The sequence below is a fragment of the Prorops nasuta genome, unplaced genomic scaffold, assembly GCF_024137725.1.
Source record: "Prorops nasuta isolate Cenicafe-Biocafe unplaced genomic scaffold, Cenicafe_Pnas_1.2 PNAS00024, whole genome shotgun sequence".
In the NCBI taxonomy this organism is placed as follows: domain Eukaryota; kingdom Metazoa; phylum Arthropoda; class Insecta; order Hymenoptera; family Bethylidae; genus Prorops; species Prorops nasuta.
In genome coordinates this window covers 2,962,729-2,985,000 of record NW_027116821.1, presented here as the reverse complement: position 1 = coordinate 2,985,000, position 22,272 = coordinate 2,962,729, and the positions used below count along the sequence as shown (strand labels likewise).

Genomic DNA, 22,272 nt, shown 5'->3' with positions numbered 1-22,272 from the left:
TGGTCGCGAATCCAAAAAGAAGAAGCTGAGAAACCACGGGAATTTTCTTCAAGATTCGTGCCTTAAAAAATTGCCTCATACGCAGTCCCCCTCCTCATTCCGGTCCATGGACTTTGCTATTTTTCACAGCCACACTTTGACACTATTTTTGGCACACTGATACACAGGAACGCGCGCAGGTGTGCACGCGCGCACCCCGGAAAAGCGGAACGACGACTGACCGGACCGACCCGAGTGACTACGGACTGACGTGACTAGCGAGGTCCTACGACGGGCTAAAGAGAAATAGCGTGCCGCCGCGTGTTTTGTGGATTTGCCAGGATTTCGTCCCCCCCCTCCCTTCCAGCAGTAGTTCATCGTGTAGCGCCGGCCAATCAACGCCCGCCCTACCATTTCACAGACACGTCTGGCAGCCCCCCCACTGCCCGCCGGCTCCCACGCCACGGGCCTTCTTCTTGCAAACTCTTTCCTCAACCCTTCACTATACTCTAACTATGACTGTGGAGCGTATGACCTTGATTGCAACCTTGAAAAATTATAACGATCGCTTGTTATATTTTGCGGAAATTGTTTTTTTTTATTTATTTAATTATAGAAAACAAATTTTATGGTGTAAGATGGTTTTTATCGATTGTTATAACGAAGTTGATTAATATCGTTGATTGTAGAATTATTATAATTGTTAATGATAATTTGATAGTGTTTGCTTGGAGAATTGTAAAAAAGATTGAAGAGAGTCGAAGAACTTAAGGGGCTCGGGTTTATTGCACGTATTGACTAATCCGCTGGCCGAAAGAGGTCAAAGGAGTTTCGAGATTACCGTTCTTGAGGATAAAAACTGAAGGAGTTAAGCCGGTAAGTAAAGGGTTGAGGGCACTCGGTAAACGGAAGTTTTGTAACGGGGATGGTAAGCGGTAGAAGGGCAATTGTAAGGGGGGAGGAATAACGGGGCTGAAAAGTTCGATTGTGGAAATCTTCCGGCAGTTGGACGAAATATATAATTTTAAAACGCGTTTACTTTTTAATAGTTTTCATTTTAGTCGTTGATGCATATTTAAGAAAATCCTGCAGATTATTTTTATTAATAATACTGATTTTTATCTGGATAAATATTTTTGGTAAGAGGATTAAATTATTGCCTGAAGAGATCTATTGAATTTAATGGTGTGTATATACTCGTAATTTAGTATATATATTTCGAGGCAAAAATGAGAAAAACATACAGTCCCGAACGAGTTATCGGAATTATTAAATGAGGTTGTCCTTAGTCGATTCAGTTGGTTGGCCGCAAAGGTCACTGCTAGGACTTATATACAAAATATTTCGTAAATCGAAATAGATTTATTTGTCAAAATTCCATATCACGAGTCAATGTCGAATCTCGCGTATATTCCTATCGTTTAATGGCTATTTTAGTAATATATGTTCTCTATCTTGTGGAAATAATTTAACATTGACTTTCGATGCTAAAAATGACTCGGGATTTTCTATTGGCCTTAGAAGAGACGAATATATATATATATATATATATATAAAGGATGGTTGAAATTATGAGAGGTACACCGGATATGAAAACCCCAGGTTAGCTTATTGGCTGATGAATCTGGTAAATTAAACTTGCAGTTTTCTGTGCAACCCAAGGGTAAACCCTTTTATTGCATTTTGTTTTCAGCTTTCCCTGTCTCGTCGTAAATTTTCGCGCGCAACAAACATTTTGCGAACAGCAGTCGACAGTAAATAATCCGATTAGCGATCCATTTCGCCAAAAGTGCCATGCCTTAGAATAAAAATTTGCAGGTATACAGAGATTTTTCTCGACCCCGCTTTCTCAACTAAAATTATGCCACTTTTCGTCATGCCAGGCTAAACTTTTGAATCCCCATTTAATTGGCGCGCAATTTATTTGAATCACGTTGATCGCCGTGCGCCACCTAGTCACCCTGCCAAGTGCCACCCAGCTGGATAGCGTTTACGATTTCGTTACGAAAATGTCGTCGATAGTAAAAACAACAAAAAATATCATTCTTTATAGTTTTTTTTTCTTCCTCCAGAGTTACAGAATCAGTATAGTGATAAGAACACCAACTTGTTAATTTACAATTGCGAGTAAACAATTGTTTATTGTTATACGGAAAGTTAGGTTAGGAAATGAAAGTTGTCGGGTTCGGATTAGTTTGATGAAGGTGATATAGTGCGAGAGGGTGTCTTTATTAAGGGAGTGTGCTGGGACGTTTTTGGGGAAAGGCTTCGTAGTGTACTGTGAAAATTTTGCACCATTTAAGTGCTTGACTACCAATAAAACTGCATCCGAACTTATTTTCTAGATATTCCAGGATTTACGAGGTCTAATTTTTATTGTCGACCCTACGTTGACTTACGTCGAGTACTGTTATATTGGCAACAACGGGGTTAGAGAGGAGAAAGTCGGTTTTTGTGTCAAAATCTTGCCCTTTCGTGCAACGCACCTCTTCGTCCACCGACTCTCGTTCGCTTTAGGCCCCATCGTCGTAAAAGGCTTCGAACATAACCTAACGTAACCCGTTTTTTCTTTCGCTCTCACAATTTTTGCATCTTTTATCACAGGTTCTTTCTTCGCATTTCTCCTAACAGCTTTCAGGGTTTATTATTGAAAAACGAATTTGAATATAAAATGTAGCGGTACAACATAAAGAAGCGTATAGCATAATTGAATTTGATCCTTTAGCATATTAATGGGATTATAACCGTGGGACAATTGCAGAGAGTTGCACGAAAGAAGCCTACCTATTCATAAACAGTTGCGGTTTTTTCCTTGGTGTACTAGCACATTAGCCATTGGTCGTTCGGTAAAGGCTGAAACAATAAAAGTCAATCGAGCCTTCCTTGAAAGCTACCTGCGTCCAGTTTGGGAAAATATCAAATTTTAATCCCCTGACGGGAATAAATGGTGTTTTGTGGAAAAATGGAGTGAACGGTTTAATTCTTACTAAAAGAAGGATAAAATTTACGACTGTGAGTGAAGTTATATGTGAAAATTAAATTGTTACAGAAAATCACGCATGCGATTGTTTATTTTTACTATCATCCCGTTTATCTTGAGTCATCTTTTCAAGCTTAATTTTGTCGAATGCTTTAGAGATTAGGTTAAGTGAGAGTTATACGGAATTGGGCATCAGCGTGGGTGCGTTAAAATTTTGGAAAATATTTCCGTTCTTTTCATTGTTCTGAAGGGACGAAGGGTGAAACAAGGGTTGTTTTCATTTTACTCGAGCGCTCGTAATTTCTGGTCTTCCTATAAATATTCACCCACAAGTCAGAGGATTCCCAGTATTAGATAATTGCGCATTGACACCATTTCCAACTGGATTTATGGCAGCTTTTCCGTTTATACCTGATGAGGGCAGGACGAGAAAATTTCAAGGAAAAAAGATGTAATTTTCTTCATTAATCCCTCATATTTCATTTGCATAAACTGTAACAAACGTTGTTTCAACAGTACTCGGTCGCCGCTGAACCTAACCTATAAATTTATTGAAACAATGCGAAAAATGGGTATAGCTCTCTTTTGTAAACGAGTTGGACCAGCCGAGCATAGGGTCGGTAGAAAAATGATGATTTACGAATAGCAATCACTTATATTGCAAATAAAACCGAAATAGCGTATACATCGAGATTCGGAGATCCCTAACCTAAAAACTCCATTGAAAACACTTTTTATGACATTTTTTCGCCATATATCATCCGTTTCACACGAAATCCTCCAAAACAGATGCATTTTAGGCACAAGCTGGTTAGCACAAAGGGATAGGCTTGCCTTTCTGCTGTGGAAAGGAAAATTTTCACCGTGCGCGCAATCTCGTCACGCGACAATTATTTTACTCCTTGCCCATTAGGCTCTCTGTTTCTTTCGTGCAATTAGCCAAGCTTTCCCACCGTAACGGTACTAATTATTAATCACACGAGTTTTCTCGCTGACGTTTCCCTGAATTTTTACGTCTAATTTCCAGTGGATTTTGGTTCTCCGTTATTGCGAAAGATTAGATTAAACGTCATAATTGGAAATGGTAGATGGCAAATAGAAAAAATCAGGACTATATAAACACTTAGTCACTGTTATTGGGTGTTGTGCGTGAGATAGAGTTGGATAATTTTTTTCTACGCTTTTTCTGTACAAAAAACAAGATCGTAAAATGCAAGGACTCCTGAGGATATTTATGGAAATAGGCGGGGAAGGGAGGAAAATATTTTTCCGACCAAAACTACACTCGACTGGTGGAAAGCAGTGCGAAAGGAGTAGATGCAGCTGTTTAAACGTTCCCTTTCCCCTCTCTCCCCCCTCCCCCCCCCCCCTATCTCACCCACACTTTTCAGGTAAGAGCATTGGTCATGCGTTTCCATCTGAATATCAAAAGCGAAAAGGGTTGAAACTATCAAATTATACCAATCCCCTCGCTACATCTCTACCTCTCAATGAATTTTCCCCATCAAAATAACAAAAAATTTCCACCTCCACCCCTACCTTTCTCACAATACTCCATGGTGAAAAACAATTATATACAATTTTCCTTTTTACTAAATTTCCATTAACAAGGAAAATTCCAAGGAAATTTTTACAATTTTCATAATTATTCTTATGTATGCTACTGTAATTGCTTCATCTTTTACACATTCGGAGAATTAGTGCGGTTTTCCCGGACGGGGAAAATCTTGGGAAAATTTTCTAACAGGATATTTTTCTTTTTTTTTTTTGTAAGACGATTTCGGCATCGTATTGAGAGGGGGTTTCTTTAACGTGAATTTGGGAAAAAAATCGTTGGACGCTGGAGCCGAGGGAGGGGGAATATGTGCGGTAGGATGGGTGTCAGCAGATGAACCATAAGTACGGGTCAACGCAGCACGAGCGTGGGTCAGCTGTCAGTTGTTTGTCCTCGGAGAAAGGGCGCCATTTGTGCCTCCAGCCTGCACTGGCCACTACATCCACTCGATCCGTGTACGCACGCTCACTAACACCAACTACGGACAGTCCAATCTTACAGCTTCCAGCTTTTCTATGGACCCGTTTCACCCGAATGGCACGCGTCCCACTCCCATATTATATAGGTATATATGCATTTTCCGGATTTCCTCTCCATTTCCACTCTCCCATTTTATTTTTCTAGATTCAACTCTACGATTTCATATTTCCATACCTCTCACCCATACATTAAAATAGTGTCTTCCGGTAATCATAATTTTTGTATAAAATCTCCCAACAATTTTCCAATTTTCCAGCAAAAAAGATAGGAATTTTCCAAAACCACGTTAATCCTTAGTCAATGTTTACATTTGGTACAACTTAAGGTATAGTTTTCCCAATTCTGCAATTCTTTATGTCGATCAAACAAAATTTTATTGTGAAAATAATAAAAAAAAATTTTTTTCAGGATGTGAAATGGAAAAAACGAAATTCCCAAAGGAAAAGCGTTGGCGGAAAAAGGAAAATTAGCAAAGGAAACTGGGAGAATACCTGTCGAATGGGTGTGTATATGGTTTTTTCTATGATTTTTTGTAAACCTGTTCCCGCCACTAATCCCCGGGTTCTTTGTGGGTTTTTTTGCGAGTTATGTGCTAGGTGTGTGTGTGTGTGTGTATTTATTGTAACGCCACGCGCAGGGGAAAAAACTCGAGGAGGGGTTCGTATGAGGGGGGAGGGGGGCGTCGGAGGCTGGCAAGACGAAGAAGAGGAAAGTGAAGAGGGAAGGAGAAAGGGAGAAGGGGGGGGGGGTTACGAAAAGACGTTCGTCGTTGGCGAGGGAATCAGGAGAGGGGGGGTCATAAAAAGGAAGAAAAGCAGAGAGGGCTGCGAAAGGCGAGGGGTGAACGCGCGGCTACTGAATATCGAGAGCCCTTCTCGATGTACGGTCGAGGGTGAAAAAAAGTCCGTTTCCACGCGAGATTCAGCCCACTGACCGTCATCTCGGAAACGAGACAAAAAAACTCTCCATCCATGCTAGTCAGCAATTCACTGACTCCGTGTCATTTGACACTGTTTAATAATGTTTTTTTAACAATATACACCTACTTTAAATTATTTTTTATTCTGATTGAAATATGTTGAGGTAAAAAAATATTTAGTTTTCTACGTCATTTACGCTGTGGATCTTCATCTAAAAAATAAGACAAAAAATTCTCCATCGATATTAGTAAAATATCAATGACTCTCGTTCCTTTAAAACCACTCATTATTGTATCAATTATTACTCTCTGCATAAATGTCCAAATAAATTTGTATTATTCTATCAAAAAGCGTCATGGATGAAAAAAAAAACCTACATAATAGGGCCTGCTGAGACTAGTTTTTCAGAAATCAGACGAAAAGAAATCTCCATCGATTCTAGTCAGTGAATCGTTAATTCTAGTGTCCTTTGTTATATCCAGTAACACACTCGTAGAATACTCCCTAAAAATATATAATAAAATTAGTATAATGTCATCGTTTTGAAAAGTAAATTAACTTTTTTGTAGTAATCATGTTTTTTTAGTAATAATAATAAAAAAATTCTTAATCATTAGAATAAAGAATAATAAATTCTTAATTATTGCAAATAATTATACTTCATCGCAAAATTTAAATTGGAAATAAGAGAATGAGAGTTTTCTTTACTAGAAGCAAAGGAATTTGCTATTTTCCTTCCGAGGACCAAACGGACGCGTACCGTTTTATGCGTGGTAACGTAAAACGCTTAATTTCGTTTTTCATTTCCGTGGTCCGGCCTTTGTAGAAAAAAAAAACATCTGGACATCCCGGTCAGCGCAACGTTCATTTTCCAGATTTCGAGTCCTGAACTCCTGAATTTGTCTCCCCCCTCTTTCCATTCTTCACTTCTTCCAGCTTCTTTCAGAGTCTCCCTTGACATTTAAGTAGCTCATTCGGTTTGCCAAATTTATTGGTTTTATAAATCCTTGTTCCTTCTTCGTCGCACTCACACGTATTGCTCCGACACTTTCTTTTTTAACTTTTACTATATTTTATTGAATTTTCATTATTTAATATTGTTTTTTAACGTTGAGACGAAAATAAATTTGTTTAAATTTTTCAATTTAATTCGAATGCGAATATTTAGAAAGACAATTTTTTTTATAATTTCTTTTCTGGCAAGTAAGAGATTTTTTGTTTTGAACTTGGCCAAATTTGGACATTTTAACAGTCAAGGATTATACAGGAAAAGCATTTTCATCGGGTTTATACAAATTTACATTTTTTAGCAACTCTGGAAAAGTTGTTCATAGTCTTGCAATTTTTGTTTATTAATATTAACCCTTAAAGCGCACACTTCCTATTAATATCATAAAACGTACATGGGGTTTAAAAGACCCTAACTTTTTATAATGTCTACAAAACTTGTATTTTCAAGTATTCTATTACGAAAATAATTAATAATGTTTCTTATGAATCGGTTTTCACAATTGACGGTACAAACACAAAACTTTAAATCCTAAAAGTTACAATTAAAGCATATTTTTTCTTTGGGCTACTTTAGACCCCTAGTGCACTTTAATGGTTAAGGAGATCACTTTATGGTGCAGCTTGAATCAGTAGGAATTACAAATGAAAGAAATAAGTAAAGTAGGAGGAATTGTTGTGAAGGGAAATAAAATTAGTGAAATATTTATATAAGAATCATGCACCAAAGTTGATCGTTGTAAAATTCAGGATTATCATTAGCAGCCATGGCAAAATGGTGGTAGAGAAGGGGTTGAAGAGCAAAGACAAAATTTTTTCAAGGTTGTTGCATAAAAATTTAGTCTTATCACTAGCAGCGATAGCAAAATTTATCAGAAAACCGACTGCGGAGTAAAATCTTCAAATATTCCCAAGAATATTTCCTGAGAATTCTGCACCAAAGTTGGTCGTTGTAAAATTCAGGGTTATCATTAGCAGCCATTGCAAAATGGTGGTAGAGAAGGGGCTGGAGATCGAGGGCACTGGTTTGTATCGCTCCGGTAGCGAATTTGGATTGGCGGACGGTATTGGTTGATTTCTATAGGGTAAGGTTAGAAGAAGGAGAGGTGGAGGGGGAGGGGGGGGGGGGGGGGGAGTTGAGAGTCCCACGAGTCCACCTCGCGTGTCCATCTAACCCGATAAAAGTCTGAGATGGGGGGGTCACGGTAGCACGAGAGGGGTCAGCTAGGGAACAATGCAGGGGCCACGACCTTTTCGGCCCCTAGGTTAATATGCGGCCTCCTAAACACAGACCGACTGGACAATGCGAGATTTATAGTAAAGTCCGATGACTGGACGCTACGCGTATTCCTCCGCAGTGTGTACGTGACCCTATTGTCACAAATACGTGATTCTAGAATTTCGTCGAGTCTGCAAAACTGCCCTTTCTCTCTTACACACACACAAACACATACACATTTTTTGATAAATTATCAACGCCACTCACATTCCTTTAAAATCAATTTTTCCGTATCTTTATTTCGTATAAAAAAACACATAAATGCAATATTTTTATTGCCTCAAATATCTTCTTTCTTCAACTATATATATATATATATATATATACACATATATATAAGACTAAAGCGTGTCCACCCCAGAAAACTTTGAATCCGCCTCCCTCCCACCACCAATCGACAGACTCTCCTTTCATGGATTTAATGTCGTGCCCCTTAATGACGCAGCCGTGCTAATAAAGCCTCCGCTTGGCGATTTTAGCTGAAAACTCGACGACTCCCCTTTCACCCCGGGCCACGCTGCCTGCGCGCACCTTTTATCCGCCAAATGAGATTTATCGTGTCGTTACATTATGTCCTTCTGTATGGTATACACCGGGCGCACGGATTCTTATATCCTTCGGCCAATTGGGAGCGAAAACATTCAGCGAGGATAATCCACGGAATTTTATCCACGATTCCGCAATTATAGCGCGTGCAGTGGAAAATGATTTTAACGAGGCGTTAGGATTAAGCGCGAAATCCCTTTTGTTGTTGATCTGTAGTAGAGAGTAGCGTAACGTGGTTTATTGTTAAAAATAAATATCTTTCGTATATATTAAGTATAGTGTTTATTATGGATATGAACGTGACAGTGGAAAATCATTTTAATGATGCGTTGGAATTAAGCGAAATCCCTTTTGTTGTTGATCTGTAGTATAGAGTAGAGTAACGTGGTTTATTTTTAAAAATAAATACCGTTGTGTGTGTATATGTATAGCATATTTGTTGGAAATAAGCTAGAAAAAATGGAGTGTCGTGGTATTTAAATATGTCGGACTTTGGGGAAGAAGGAACGGAAGATCAAAAAAGGAGCTAAATATATCGGGACGGGGCAGCTGAGGATGAAGCGGAAATCACGCAGGCGTTCAAGTAACAGAAAGGAAAAAGGAGGAAAAAAACGTCTCTCTATATAGTATACTATATAGTATATAGGAAATAGACGGAAATGTGGAAAAGGAATGAGAAAGGAGAAAAATCGTCAGGCTGTTTGAAAAGTGGCCAGAATTAACGCGTGCGAGATCCAGGGCCCTCAGCGGGGACTCCGACGAGTTTCCCCTATTGCAACACCCTATCCTATTCTTTCCCCTCCTAGCCCCCAGCAGCCCTCGCCGATTCAACACATGGAAACACGACACACGCACGAACACGTATGAACTCGCACAGTCACCCGCAGCCCCGCCCCTTCCCAACCACTCGCAAATGCCCATTCGATACAACAATAAAAAAAGGAGAAATGATCGATAGAATTTCCCGAAAATTTTCACCAGACTCACCCACCCAATTCGACGAAAAACCACCGTTTACGCCAATGGAGAAAAAAATCTACTGTATTCCTACGCCTTTTTAATGCTCTTCCGCTTTTTTCAGACGTCAGAACGCTCGATCCTCCCTTCAAAATATGAATGATCGATGGATGACTCGCAAGCCTCTTGGAAAACTCATTTAATTGTATTGCGATTCTTGGATATTAATATTTTTGTCGTTATATGCTTTGTCAAGCACTCATCTGTTCAAGTTGCATAGGCTTGAACGAGTTCCGAGTATTAAAGATGAAACTGAGCAATGTAAACAAAGGTTGGATTCCTTTGAGGATTTTGAAATCATTGGAATTCTGTTGGATGTTGTTTTGACGAGTTAACTCGTTGATATATTGTGGTTACAGTAAAATTGGTAACAATACACCAGTAGGTAAAAGACTCTCTTGCTTTATATGCTTTAAACATTGTTTAGTTCATTAAAATGACATTTTAATCTCGTTTGCAATTATTACCTGTTACAGAATTTCGCAATTTGACAAGATGGACTGTGCAACTTAAAGTGGTTTTCGAAGAATCGATTTTGATTAAATTTTCATAAATCTAATAAATTAATAGGGAGCTCTCTTCAAAACGATGAAATTGATTTTGAGGTTATAAATACCTGCCCATTGAGAATGGGATAAAAAAAAGAGAAAAGATGGGATAAAAAGCGTTGCTAATAGGCCCATTGAATTTCCCCTTCGTTTCAACTCACCTGTTGAGCAAAAGGGATGTTTTCATCTTCCTTTTTTCAGTCTTGATCCAGGCTCGTATTACCAGCCTACTACACAATGGGTATCAACCTGTTGATAGAAGGGGAGTTTTTTTCTCGCCTCTATTATACGGAACTCCATATATGAAGGGGAAGTCAGTTTTTTTTTTTCAAGATTTTTTGCCCACTTAAAACGTCGAGTCAAGTGCACAGACGAGGAAATTCCAGGAAAATCAGGTTGTTCTTCGAACGTAAACATGGAGTCTTTTTCTCTAAAAGTAAACAAAAACATTGTCATCGAAGATTTGAATGACGGAGCAAGGAGTGCAAATTCGAAACGTACAATAACACAGACTCAGAAAAATTCAATTTCCGGTGAAATCAGAATGGTCCTTATTTTCTATTGGTCCCGGACGTTTCAACAGAAAATATTCCCTCTCTTTCTCTTTTTTTCACTGGACTTCTTGCGAAGCTTTCACTGGTTTTTGCGAGCTCCTTTTTAACCATTTCGGCAATGCATGCTTTGCTGGACGATTTTTTCAATCGGAAGCAACGATCGAAAAGGGACTCACGGAATACACCTTTCCGTGGATTACGGCGTGAAAGAGGATTATCCCGTGTTCGTTTGTCCGCTTTACGGTCGTTAAAAAACTGCGGCCACTCACAATTCGAGACCCTGAATACTTTCCTTTGCTGAAAGAAGTGGCTGAAGAAAGGGTTGAAAAAGCTCAGGTACTCCATCGCTAATCTTTCATGGACCCTCGCCCCCTCCCCTCCTTCCAACCTTTTTTCTATACTTTCCACGAAAATAAGAAAAGCTGTTTTTTCCACGGTAACCACCCTCCTCGGTATTTGAATAAAAAAAGCACCTCTGCGATTCTGAACGTCTTTCTGCAAGGAAGATTAATGAAAAACATTTTATGACTGTAATCGGTTTAGCCAGGTTTTTCCACGGTAAAGCGGAAGTATGTGAGACAAAGAAAAGTTCGCGACTGTTTACAGCGCTATATTCCAATTGGACAAGACAAAAAAAATTCGCCTGTTTGAATCGTATAATAAATATAAAATATAAGTGTACGGAATGAAGGAAGATAACAAATGGATAAAGCTTGTACATTGTGATTATAAAAAAATAATCCTGTATTAAGTTAAAGCGAGGGTTATATTTTTAAAGCTGAACGACGGGTGTCGAGATGAAGGATTTAAAAATAAAAATCAGTGTAATTGTCAGTATGTAAGTAAACAATATATTTATTGTTATAATTATATTACTAAGGCACTTATTACCAATATAAAAATGTACGTCACAAAAGATTGCCAATGAGCATAGTTTTAAATACTGATATAAACAGTTAATTTCTTCTCGTAAATATAATATAATCTCAGATATCATAGATGAGCACTCGCCACCTGAGGGGAGCGTCGAGAAGCTGCGATAATTCGTTTTTTTCTTTTATATATTTATTTAATATATATATTTTTTATTTCATTATAAAAATGAGCCACTTCACAAAAATATTTTACTTATTTTCCAAGGCAACTCCAGTATGTTTGTGTCTTTCACGAAACTCCCCTAGCTTAATCTAAGTTGAGTTTAAACTAAAAGCAAGATACAATGTGGTAATATTAATGTTATCGTTAACTTGCTATTAATAAAATAATACAATTAAACAAATTTTAGCCTGATGCTGGAAGACCTCGCTGCGTAAAACTTAATTAACAATTAAATCAAATTGCGTTATCGGGAATATATTCCTCTCTTGTTATATTTCTATATAAATATAATATATTCAAAATAGAGCGAAGAATTAGTCTTCGCATTCTTCAAAGCATTCCTCTTTCATATAAAATTTTTGTCCCTTTTCTTCTCTCATACAAACATACAGATACACATTCACACACGCACACTCATTCTCTCTTAACGTCTATCTATCTATCTCTTTCTTACATTTGCAAAAAGAAAAACAAAACTTAAAAACTGGAAAACTTTCAAGGCACTTTTTTCAACTAAAATTTAAAACGATCTGCGAAATGCGCTTCCAGTCACCAGTGCAGAATACGGATATAAACGCGAATAACGAATCGAAACGTCATCGTTGGCTCACTTTCTTTTCCTCCTCTGTTTAAAAAATTAATAATAGTGCATATAAATGGGATTCGCCGGGCTTGTGTTTTTTCTCTTTCTCACAAATAAAACGATATTTAGCGTGCAGTCAATGAGAAAGCAGATAACTCACAGGGCTTCCACTCATCCTTTTCTCAATAAGAAAAGTGCGAGGAGCCAAAGATAATGCCTGTTTCCCATTGATACGGATCCGGCTTAAATGACTTTGACGTGACCATGAAAGAACAATTTTTAGCAATCAATTTCCTTAAAAACAACATTTGGATATCACATTCACGTTCAATTCGACGCCGCAACTTAACAATGATCGCACATGGGATAACATACGGACCGTATACTCGATTCTTAAAACTATTACACTAAATTGTACATGTAAAACAACAAGATTAATTCTTTGCGTTAGGCGTTTCACAATTTTCTCTGTGAGTTTACCTATGATATTTAAGATAATAACTTTAAAAATCAAGTGTCAGATAACAAAATTTATCATATCGATCTCGTATTTGCATAATTTGGCTCGAGGAAGAAATTCGTCAGCGCAGGACTTACATTTGCAATATAAATGTTAAAACGGGTAAATCATAAATTTTACACTTATATTCGCAATCGAAATTATTTATGCAGGCCTATTGGCCAAAAGTAGACTCGAACTGAGATGAAAAAAAATTGATTGGCTTGTCAATGTTTCTACTCTATAATCGTTTTGTAGCAGAGCAGTGGTTTAAAAAGGGAAAGAAGAAATCAAGTTAAAATCACTGGTAAAACAATAAATGAATCAATGAAGTTAGTCACGTCGTTTGAAATGAATTGTCTATATGCACCAAGCTGCCACATTTGATTCAACGTAAACTGGAATTTAATGAAATTGCTCCAGGAAAAAATACTGATTACGATTATAGAAAGGTAGCTAGATAAATGTATCCACTCTCCTCTTCTCTCTCTATAATCGTACTGAGAAAATCATTAAATCCAAGTGTACAAGTGTATACATAGATTTAAATACGTTATGAATGATTTACCGAAGGCACTTTGATTATCGATAGATATGCAGTCCTAGTCAATGTAACATTTATAAAAAAGAAACATACAGTCGATCAGAAAATGCTCACGCAAAAACATTCTTGATCGACGGTTCCTCGATTTTCGTACAAAATATCATCTTGCTCCCTTTCCTCTATTCTCCATTATACAACGCAATGGATGTTCAATAAAACAAAAACGAACAAGAGTAGATTTTACAGTCTAAAAAAGGCGCTTCAAAATACCGATATAACTGCGATTCGTTAACAAGTATAGACTTTTTATATATAAAAGTGTATATATTTCTATATATTTATACTCAAATTATAGATGTCCCTGCATTTCGCTATCGTCGAAATGGGATATCTTAAAAAAAATGAAAAGAATATAATATAATAATAATAATAATAACACGATGCCTATTTTAACAATGTTCGCATTAACATTTCGATATGGACGGTTATTGCTTCGACAGGCGAGTTAACTTAGGCGCTCGCCATGAGTTTCCTACTATTTATGTTCCGGGTCTTTATCTCTTTTAAATGATTTACAAAAAAAACCAGGCACTTCTTCATTAGTAAGTCTAATACGATGCTTTGGACGTACGATCCATGGGAAGACCTTTTTCTCGTACCGAGAAAAGACAGACTTACACATATAAATAGAAAGCTCGATTCGACCGATTCCGATCTAATAGTAGAAATGGAAGGCTGCCGTTTTTTTCTTCAATAGAAAAGCGTTAATAGTTGGATAATCAATCAGTAATACGATCCTTCAGAGTCTAGTTCGGCTAATTTCGAGTACCGAAACTCCGTAATTGCACTTGGTACGATTATATTGCATTCGCTGGACATGGAGTTAGGGTAATCCTTGACAGCATCTCCTACTTGGCATCTTATGTGAGTTACGTCGATTCGACAGCTTGATCAATTTGCAGGATTTTCAAGCTTTCAGGATCTAATTAGATTAACCCAACGCTCTTTCTTGTCTTCTGAGGAAAATCGTGCGACAAGTATTTTACGACTATCCACGATGGATCAATCCATCCCATAGATCACACTGATTCAATGGCTTGATCAAACTGCAGGATTCTCAAGCTTCCAAGGTTTGCTTAGATCTACCAAACATTCTTCGTTGGTTTCTCCAAGAAAATTCTAACCGCAAATTTGATGATCAACGCGGTGCACCGATTAATTCAGCAGCTCAATCGAATCTGTTAGATTCCGTGGCTCATTTATTCAATATTCTATTCCTTCTCCCATTTTCCTGCTATAGTCCTAGGAACCTATGTACAATACGTCTGAGCCTGATACAGAAATACCAGCGATTTTTTAACACCGATATTAAGGCGAAAAAGAGAGAAGGCCTCCGAATATGTACAATGTACATTTGCGGTTAATCTTAATATCGCAATTTCTAAAATAGTTACTTTTTAGTTCTGATATCGCGATTTGTACAATATACGCATGCGATTAATTCTATCGCTAATTCTTCAAACTCTTTGAGCATGATTTAAGGCCACGTCGTTGCAACTTGTGTTTTGTTTTTGTAGATCAAGCGCCATAACTGGGTCAGTCCATAAAATATCTTATAGTCTTCGTGAATTCAGGACCCACTCTGGACAGCTCCCATAAGGGGAGTCTATAGCCACGTTAAGACGTTTTCAGGCTTCGTCGTGTTTGGGTTTATCAGCGATTGCACGTCGTCCAGAATATCAGTACTAAATTCTTCTCCCAACTGAAAAGTATTAATTCTTGAATAATTCTGAGATTCATCAAATATCGAAGTTAATAAATAATAGTTTGTTTTTAAGTAACATTACCTGTAATGAGGGAACGAGATCATCTGTAGAGTCAATATTGTCACTGAGAGTAGATAAATCCGGAGTCTCCATAGGCGCACCACCTTCTAAAATGGAATACAAACATTTAAAATGTTCTAATATTTTTTATTATTAGAATGTAGTTTTTGAGCCTCGTCTTACCACTTGTACCATCCATGTTATCGTCGATATTGGCCAAAAAATCTTCTGGTGTGTGTGGCAGGGAGTATGCCGAGCCAAGACCTAAGCCACTATCCGCACTTTCTTGCCGAGCATGCTGGTCACTGATACTGGATAAAAATGGATCCATGGCAGCGTCCGTAGTACTTTGTCTCAGCATCAGCTCTTGCTGCAATTTCCCACAAGAAACAAATAGTACACTCCTTGTGAACTATGATCTATTTTTGGAGCCCAGACACAATCAAAGAAATAAATGATATAAGGCAATAAATCAAGTGATTCATCGTATCTCACTCGTGAAAAGATATTTTTCACAAAACATTAATCATTGAGAAAACTCTTAAATAGTTTTGATTTATTTCTCTAGATTGTGTCTGGGTCTTAACACTATTTTGTACCTCTTGGAAACCAATTATACTTATCGATACCAGAAAACAATCTCATCATTTTAACTCGCACATTTAATTATCCAGCTTTCGGATTTTACCTGGCGCATAATTTCTTGCTGCCGCTGTTTGAGTCTTTCGCGTTCCATTTGAAGCGATTGTAGGCGCAATTTTTGCTGACAAGCTTGTAGACTCTGATTGCTCTGGAGACCAGCGGCTGCTGGCTGCTGAAGCCAGTTCTGCGGCAGCATAGCACCGGAAGTTGGAGCTCTTTGGAGATGGGTCGCTGAGAAAAAGGAGTGAAATGTTTATAACGAAGAAAAGAAATTGTGTGCTTTGTATCAAAGCGTTGATCAGCAAGACTCACGTATTCTGGGGTCGAACCAAGAAGTGGTGCGAGTCTGATGATTGATGAAATATATTTCTCCTTCCGGCGTGCGTGCCTGTTCCCATCCATCTGGCAGTGGACCCAGGGAATTTGTAGATCCTGTTGTATTTTTGCCACTTTCCACGGCAGCGGCTACTGCAGCTACGCTTGCTGCTGCTGCTGTTTTCCTCGGATCCTCCCATGTCGTTGTTCTCGTCAAGTGGCTGTAAAACCAATCAACGATTAATATGTATCAAGAGACACGGTATTGTCTCGATGGCAAGTACATTGGACTACAGTCGAGATATTAGTATATGCAAGTTTTGGTCATTCAATTTATAGATATACGGTAAATACAACTCCTCCCCTTAACCTCCAACCGCTAAAGCCATTCTTGCAACACTAAAGAAACAGTGAGTAGGTCTCGAACGACCATCTTCGAATGTAAACAGACGCGAATAAAAACAACCATGGGTAAGTGTAACGTTACAGAAAATAACGAGAGACAAAATAATAGCGGTCGCAAGCGACATCTGTTTTTTTCCACCCGAAAGTGGAAGGTAGCTTTTTCGTCTTTGTTCGATTCTCAAAGATGCTAATTAGTAATCGGGATTAATTGGGGGGAGAGTTAGCGATGGATTTGTTTATCTAGATGGGAGAAATGGCAATTGGTACGGGGTACTATTCTTGGAGTATGTTTTTGAGAATTCGTCGAATGGAAAAGTGTGACATGCAAAGCGGAGAAGGTAAATATGGGAGAAGAGGCGCGATCAACAATCACAGAGAGCCGGCTATTTTTATCAGATACGACGAAAGCCGCATTTTCGTCGAAACTGAGCACAGGCGAACTAACAACTTTATCTCGACCGAAGGGCCCGGGCGCGTCTTGTATTAATAATATCGCGCTAGACGCCTGTGTGTGTATGAGTGTGTGTATGTATCCACGACGGAATCCTCGCGCTTCCAATTTCCCTCCATACGCTCCATGCGTAAACAGCCAACCTCCTGAACGCATTCTGCAAAACAGAGTTTCTCGAAAATTCTCCGAAATTATTCTCCGCGTTTGTGCGTCCCTAACCTATAACGTCAATTAAACAAAGCTTTTCGAATACAAAGTTTTGGCTTTTTTCCTCGATCGTATACTCGCAAGAGAATCTTGTCGCAAGAATAGGTCTAGGGGGAAAAAACTAGTGAAATAGTAAATTTTGGCCGAACGTGGATTGGTCGTAGAAAATGCGGCTGCCTCAAGTAGAAACCGCGATGGCTCCGGGAGTCTGAAGTTGGCTACCTTCCAGAGGTAAGCTCTCCAATGTAGTGGGGGAGGGGATAGGCGCATTGGGGAATTACAAGAGGATTTCTGTGTGGCATACGGACTACGATGTATTTTTACTCCGGACATCACGGCGCCGGACAACTCGTAAATAGACCGCCATGTCGCTCTTTTGCTCCGCATCTCTCTTTCTCTCTCGTCTCTTCTCACTTTGCTTAAATCTTTCTCTCTATTTCTCTTAGTTCGAACTTCGGTTCCCGCTTTTTTGTTTAACCCCCCCCCCCCCCATCCCGCCCCTCACCCCTATTTCCCTTAAAATCTATCGGAATCCTCTGCAACCTTCGTCACACAGCTTTTCTTTTCATCAACCGAATTCTCCATAATTCTGAGAAAAAAGAACACAGAATCACCCTCCTACCGAGACATTTTCCATGGTCGACAAAAGAGTGCAACTTTTCAGATTATACATCCTGTTCTTCGATTGGCCGTGGGCCTCCCTTCCGTCGATCCTCGGAGTCTAAGCCTGGCCGTTCGTTAATTACTCGTTATTTCTCAAAGATGCCACTCTGCCCGCAATTCCCATTTGTTTTATTAGTCATCTTCACCTTTATTTTCAACGTGGCGCACACAGACACTCCAGTGAAAACACACGCACACTACACCGGATCATTTAATCTTGATTAATACGATTAACACAATATTACAGTATAACAAATTTGACACGTACCGGTGATAAATTCGTATCTTATCGACGGTGTTTTGATATATTGAATTATTTTCAGTGGACGCTCGTCGCTTCTGTGTAAGTGTAAGTAGAATATATAAATTAACCCGTGTACCCGTTGCACTGTTGTTGTTCGTTTACCTGTTTTCATCTCATTGCTATTGTAAGAAAGAGGCAGAGAAAATAATATATATATATATATAGAAAACAATTGAAAGCTTTATGGTTTGCTGTTATTCTATCGCGAATGCCATAATAGGATTTTCGTGAAACGGCGAACAATGGGGATACGGGGAAGCGACGTAAACAGTGGAGTATTGAAGAAAGAAGAGAGGGAAGGGGAAAAAACGATTCCTGTAGACACGTGTAGGAAAGTACGGAAAATTAATTAAGCCCGGCTAGGCGAGTGGAACGAACAAAGTATATAGTTCCTTTTACCTATTAGCATTCACGTTGCACTTTCTGCGTAGGAGAAGAAAAGAACGAGGGATTTCGATTATCCGATAATAATCGCTTACGTAACCAGCCAATAGCCATTTTTGCGTGAAAAATCACATTTACCCAAGATGCGTCACTTCCAACAGTTACGAACTTTTAATGACTTTCCAACGACGCGTTTTACGCGCTAATAGATTGTGTCCACTAGCCATTAACCGTTTCCCAAATTTCCTTACTAATAGCCTCGGCAAAAGCGCGATTTTCTCTGCCTAATTTTGTAACCGTAAGACGAGACACGCAACGAAATATATTCAGACTGTACTCATTGAATTCCGACGATTTTAAAGCCAATTGTTAATTCGACAGAATTATAAATACAAGTAGGAAACGATAAAAGAGTTATGAAATAAATATGGGAAATAATATTCCAGAGAACGCGCCTAAGACGAATAACATAATGTTCGGCAATGGCAAGTGGAGAAGAGATACAAAAGTAGCCGAAGATTCGGGTCAGAGGCAGGTAGACAGGTTGGTGGGTAAGGAAGCTGTTTAAGTAAGGTGCAGGTAGGTTTAGGTGGGAATAAGAAATGGCGTCGAGTGTACAGTGCACGAAAATAATTCTAACCTCAAGATTCGAGAACGACTGATGAAGCGTGTAACGATTCACACAACGTAAAATCTACAATAAAATTTAGAGCAGTCACAATGAGCCATTCTAAAAGAAGTTTCTAGAATTTAGCGGTGTTCACTTATTTCCGATTTAAAAATCGTTCGATTTAGCGGAGAACCGAAGGATGAGAATTTGATTCCGCTTGAATGAGCGAGGGAGAACGTTAGTCGAATAAAAGTTGACGTTTCGTTTGTTGAGCAATTCACTCGGCTGTACGTTCCCACGATGATGAGCTAGGACAGGTAGGTGACACATGGGAAACTTGGAAGTAGCTACAGGTGGACGCGTCGGATTTTAGCCTGCGCAGCGGATAGCAGCAATGTGACCGAGCGTCGGAATCAACGAGAGATAAATAAAAGTAGTAAAAACCGTCGAGAAAACATCCTGATGAATCTTTACTACAGAAATATACAATGCTAGGCACAGTCTCGTGTATGAAAGAAAGCGAGAAGCTCGCGAAGCTCGACCCTGAGAAAATCACTCTGGGCGAATAAAAATGTATTTTAGACACGAAAAGTTGATTCGCCGTAATCTCTGACGCTCGACGATGCTCCTGGCGTCATCAGAAAAGTCGTTGATAAATAGCTGACGTCAGTGAAATTAGGATGAAATGAAAAATGGTGAGTATTGCAGATGTAGGGTAGAGTTTTGTTATTGTGGAGGGTGAGTGGGGAGGAGGCTGCTTACTTGAGAAAGTAAATTTGTCCTTCGGGGGTGCGCGCCTGTTCCCATCCGTGAGGAAGGGGCCCCAGGTCGTCGACCGTGGTGATGACGTCGTAGCTGCGCTGTTTTTGATGATGATGATGCCTTGCGTGAGGCTGGGGCGCGTGTTGGGATGCTTGCTGGGCCGACGCATAGGTCTGTTGCAAGGAAGCCGGGCTGCTGTGTGCTCGAGGATGCGCGACGGTTAAACCGGAAGTGGCCCCTGCATTGCTGTTGTTCGCCGCTGCTGCTGCTGCGGCCGCTGCAGCCGCGGCCGCCGCTGCTGCCGCAGTTCCGGTAACCCCGGCACCTGCCGCACCTCCATTACCGGAACTTCCACTACCGCTACTTCCGGTCCCAGCTCCGACGGCACCGAACGCCGAATCGGCCGAGTTCTCCCTCGAATGCGAGATCGATGGACTCTTACTTCCGGTGGACGGCGGGTTGAAAAAAGAGTCCGGCAAATTTCGCATCCGCAGAGGTACCTGCAGCGGACGCTTCGAATCTGGCTTCAGAACGCTATCGAACAGTGCCTGAAGATCCGATTCTGAGTTCTGATCTATCCTCACTACCAAATTGCCCTTCAACTGATCCACGTCTTGGTTAAGCGCCATTTTGGATAACCACTCTCTCCCTAGAAACACTACGATCGACAATTTCAACTATTTTCTTCGTTCCTCACTCTCTCCCTCTCTTTAGCTCTCCCTTTCTATCGGCGTTCCTTCTTGCACCCAGACTTTGTTTCGCTCCTAAAAAATCTCAGAATTGTCTGTCTCTCCCTCTCTTTACGTGTTACCGTCTTCCTTTTTGTGTTTTGTCCTTGTTTGGTTCAGACCTTTCTTCTACCCGCTTCAAAAGAAGCTCGTTCCTTCTTCCACTTCTCCTCCCTCTTCTTCTTCTCCTCCCCCTCCTCCTCCTCCTCCTCCTCCTCCTCCTCCTCTTCTTCCTTCTCTATTATTCGACTCGATTATTTTCACTTCTGCCCGCCGCTACACCTTTTTGTTTTCCTTTCTCGTCGCCGTCTTCTCCTATTTATCCACCTTCGGATTTATTATTATCTTTGTCGCGTTTCTCCGTTCTCCAGCTTCCAGAATTCATCCAGCCGTCCTTGTCTGGCCGATGCTTCTCCGCGCCTCTCCCTCTCCTTGTCCCGCACTCTGATCAGTTATATCTATCCGTCCTTGTCGCTCGAGCACGTTTTGCCGTTTCCTTTTCTCGTTCCACGACGTGTTTCTATCCCCAGGCCAGTCTCTCTCGCCACTCCTCTTTCTTGACGCGCACGGTACCCTCTCTCTTTCTCTCTCTCTTTCTGTCTCCCTCCCTCACTCCCTCTCTCTCTCTCTCTCTCTCTCTCTCCCTCTGTCTTTACCTTGCTCACTCTTTCCCACCTGCGCACTTCGTGCACACGAGAAAACAAGACAATGCCCTTATCTCGCCCTGCCCTTTTTTTCACCTGATCTACACGAAAACTCGCTCGACTTCACTGCCAGCAGCCCGGTTTCTAGCGATGGGAACGTGTTTGATAATTTTTTTTTGGAAGAAGAGAGGAAGAGGAGGAATAAAGCAGAGGGGCGCTGGCGACAAATCGTGAGTATCTCAACGAAATTCGCAGGCTCCTTGGCACACCCGGGACCCGGACGGATCGTATCAAAAGATACAGGAGGGGGTGGGTGGAGAACTCCGGTAAATCAGTGGATCAATTGGCACTGGTGGGCACCATTGCTGCTGACAGCGACCGCACTTGGCTCGGCCGGATGGCACAGGACGGACATTAAAAACAAACACGGAAAATATCGCACAGCGGCCTCAGGACGAATAGTGCAAAACGATCGACGAAATTCTTGATAAAACACTGATAAACCGGAAGTAGACTATTGGAAGTGTCTCGAAGATGATCCCGGACTGATTTCACGATGCATACGTCGCCGAAGCGCCGAGCCGAGCCAAGGCGAGGCGTGTTGGCCTGTTGCTCCTTCTTGGCAGCTCACTACCATCCGGAACACGATGCCGAGATAGTGGGGGTAACCCGACACCAACTCCGCCTTAACCTCTGTTCACAGCGAACCATCCTCGGCTCTTAAAACTAATCCCCCGTTTC

At 40.1% G+C, this 22,272-nt stretch overlaps 2 protein-coding genes and 1 long non-coding RNA gene across 3 annotated transcripts in view; 1 reads left to right on the top strand and 2 right to left on the bottom strand.

Annotated features, from left to right (window-relative positions):
• The window catches only part of hb (hunchback), an 8,049-nt gene extending 7,793 nt beyond the window's left edge, over positions 1-256 (bottom strand). Inside the window, exon 1 of the mRNA XM_066740538.1 lies at positions 1-256. This exon is cut by the window's left edge and continues 37 nt beyond it. The gene's annotated coding sequence lies outside the window, so the exon portion shown is untranslated.
• Positions 257-720: 464 nt separating this feature from the next.
• LOC136781882 (uncharacterized) lies at positions 721-10,787 on the top strand. Its single transcript, XR_010824020.1, has 5 exons — positions 721-855; positions 4,734-5,079; positions 5,403-5,496; positions 9,829-10,149; positions 10,241-10,787. It is a non-coding gene; the product is annotated as an uncharacterized lncRNA (long non-coding RNA).
• Positions 10,788-11,700: 913 nt separating this feature from the next.
• On the bottom strand, positions 11,701-21,071 carry yki (Transcriptional coactivator yki). Its single transcript, XM_066740617.1, has 6 exons — positions 20,160-21,071; positions 16,371-16,594; positions 16,105-16,289; positions 15,600-15,786; positions 15,438-15,523; positions 11,701-15,352 (listed from the first exon to the last, which is right to left on the bottom strand). The coding sequence occupies exons 1-6, from the start codon at positions 20,786-20,788 to the stop codon at positions 15,257-15,259; spliced, it is 1,407 nt and encodes a 468-aa protein (XP_066596714.1). The 5' UTR covers positions 20,789-21,071; the 3' UTR covers positions 11,701-15,256.
• Positions 21,072-22,272: the final 1,201 nt, after the last annotated feature.